Raw genomic sequence first — 1,546 nt, forward strand, 5'->3', positions numbered from 1 at the left:
CCGGGCTCCGTGCGCCCCACCCCGCCGGGATGCGGGGCCCAGGGCCGCTCACACCTGCGAGCCCAGCTGCTCGGGAGGCTGAGCGCTGAGGACCGCGGTTCAAAGCCAGCCCGAGCAGGGAAGGCCTGCGACTCTTATCTCCAATAAACCAGCAGAAAACCGGAAGTGGTGTGTGGCTCAAGCGGTAGAGTGCTCGCCTTGAGCACAAAGAGGCTCAGGGAGAGCGCCCAGGCCCTGAGTTCAAGGCCCAGGACCAACACACACACACACACACACCGCACACACACACACGCGCACACACACACGCACACAGAGGAGAGAGGCCGGCCTAGAACTGTCTAGCGTTGAGCCCTGGTGTGGGCAGACCCTAACCCAGCACAGGTGTGGTGTGGTGGTGGCTGGGTCTGGGTAGTGCAGCCCACAGATAACCTGGGGCAGTGTGGATTTGAACTCACGACCCAGGGCAGTGTGGATTTGAACTCATGACCCGGGGCAGTGTGGATTTGAACTCATGACCCGGGACAGTGTGGATTTGAACTCATGACCCGGGGCAGTGTGGATTTGGACGCAGCACCTCAGCCCTCGCCCACCAGATCTCCATCCCAGACACAGCAGCTCAGAGCCCGGTCCCGGCCAACACTAGCTCGAGGCTGTGTGGGGTGGGGTGTGTGTGGGGGGGGTTCCCACCATCCAGGAAGAAGGTGCCCTGGGCCCCCAAGCCCCAGCCTCATCAGAGCCCCCAAGAACCTCTGGAGACCCCAAGTCAGGTTTGGAGAGACCCACGCGGGTGGTGTATTTATTGGTGGGGTGCAGCGGGGCAGGGGGCTGGGGGGGCAGTCCTCGCCCAGCCCGCGCTGCCCGCGCCGCCCTACAGCCGGCCGCGCCTCAGGAGAGACTGAAGCACCAAGCTGGGCAGGAAGGGCTCCTGGGGGGCGAGAAGGGGGACCCGCTGGGCTGTGAGGACCCCAGGCCCCCTGCGCCCCAAGGGGTTCCACCCCGGGGGCCGGCACTGGCCAGCCCCATTCTCCACGAGGAAGATGGGCTGGGTTTGAACCGGGGCCGTTGCAGGGGGGCTGGTGCTCACCTGCTTGTGGGTGCAGGAGCAGGGTGCTGGGGACCTCCGGCCCAGGGTGCCGTAGGCGTCCAGGAAGGTTTTGTAGTCCCCCCGCGGTCTGGACGTGCTGGCTCTGGCAACGAAGGGCAGGCAGGCGTGCAGGGAGGCGTTAGAGCGGTGGCGCTGCGGCTCCTGGGCGGGTCTGGGGGAGAGGGAGCCGGTGAACCCCCCTGCCCCCCGTGGCTGGACGGGCGCCCCCAGCCCCTCCCTCAGCTCACACGCCAGTGCGCTCCCAGGACGAGCTGCTGCTGCCCATGGCTTCTTTGAGCCTGGGGTACACGGCCTTGGGCAGACTCTCCAGCCACTTCCCCACGTTCCGCAACACCCGCTCCGGCACAGAACCTTCTGGAAGCGTGCTTGGCTCGTCCTCGAAGATGTTCCTGTGGACTACAGGGAGAGAAGGCCCGACTGAGTTCCTAGCTGGGGGGGGGG

At 66.3% G+C, this 1,546-nt stretch overlaps 1 protein-coding gene across 1 annotated transcript in view; it reads right to left on the bottom strand.

Moving 5' to 3' along the window:
* Positions 1-849: 849 nt before the first annotated feature.
* Positions 850-1,546, bottom strand: part of LOC105989315 (chromosome unknown open reading frame, human C9orf50) — a 15,954-nt gene continuing 15,257 nt past the window's right edge. The window contains exons 6-8 of the mRNA XM_013021277.1: positions 1,333-1,501; positions 1,085-1,187; positions 850-925 (exon numbers count right to left, since the gene is read on the bottom strand). Of these exons, the coding sequence (XP_012876731.1) occupies positions 869-925; positions 1,085-1,187; positions 1,333-1,501 (329 nt within the window). The 3' untranslated portion in view covers positions 850-868. The remainder of the gene's footprint in view (positions 926-1,084; positions 1,188-1,332; positions 1,502-1,546) is intronic.

This window comes from Dipodomys ordii, unplaced genomic scaffold (assembly GCF_000151885.1).
Source record: "Dipodomys ordii isolate 6190 unplaced genomic scaffold, Dord_2.0 Scaffold55, whole genome shotgun sequence".
Lineage (NCBI taxonomy): Eukaryota > Metazoa > Chordata > Mammalia > Rodentia > Heteromyidae > Dipodomys > Dipodomys ordii.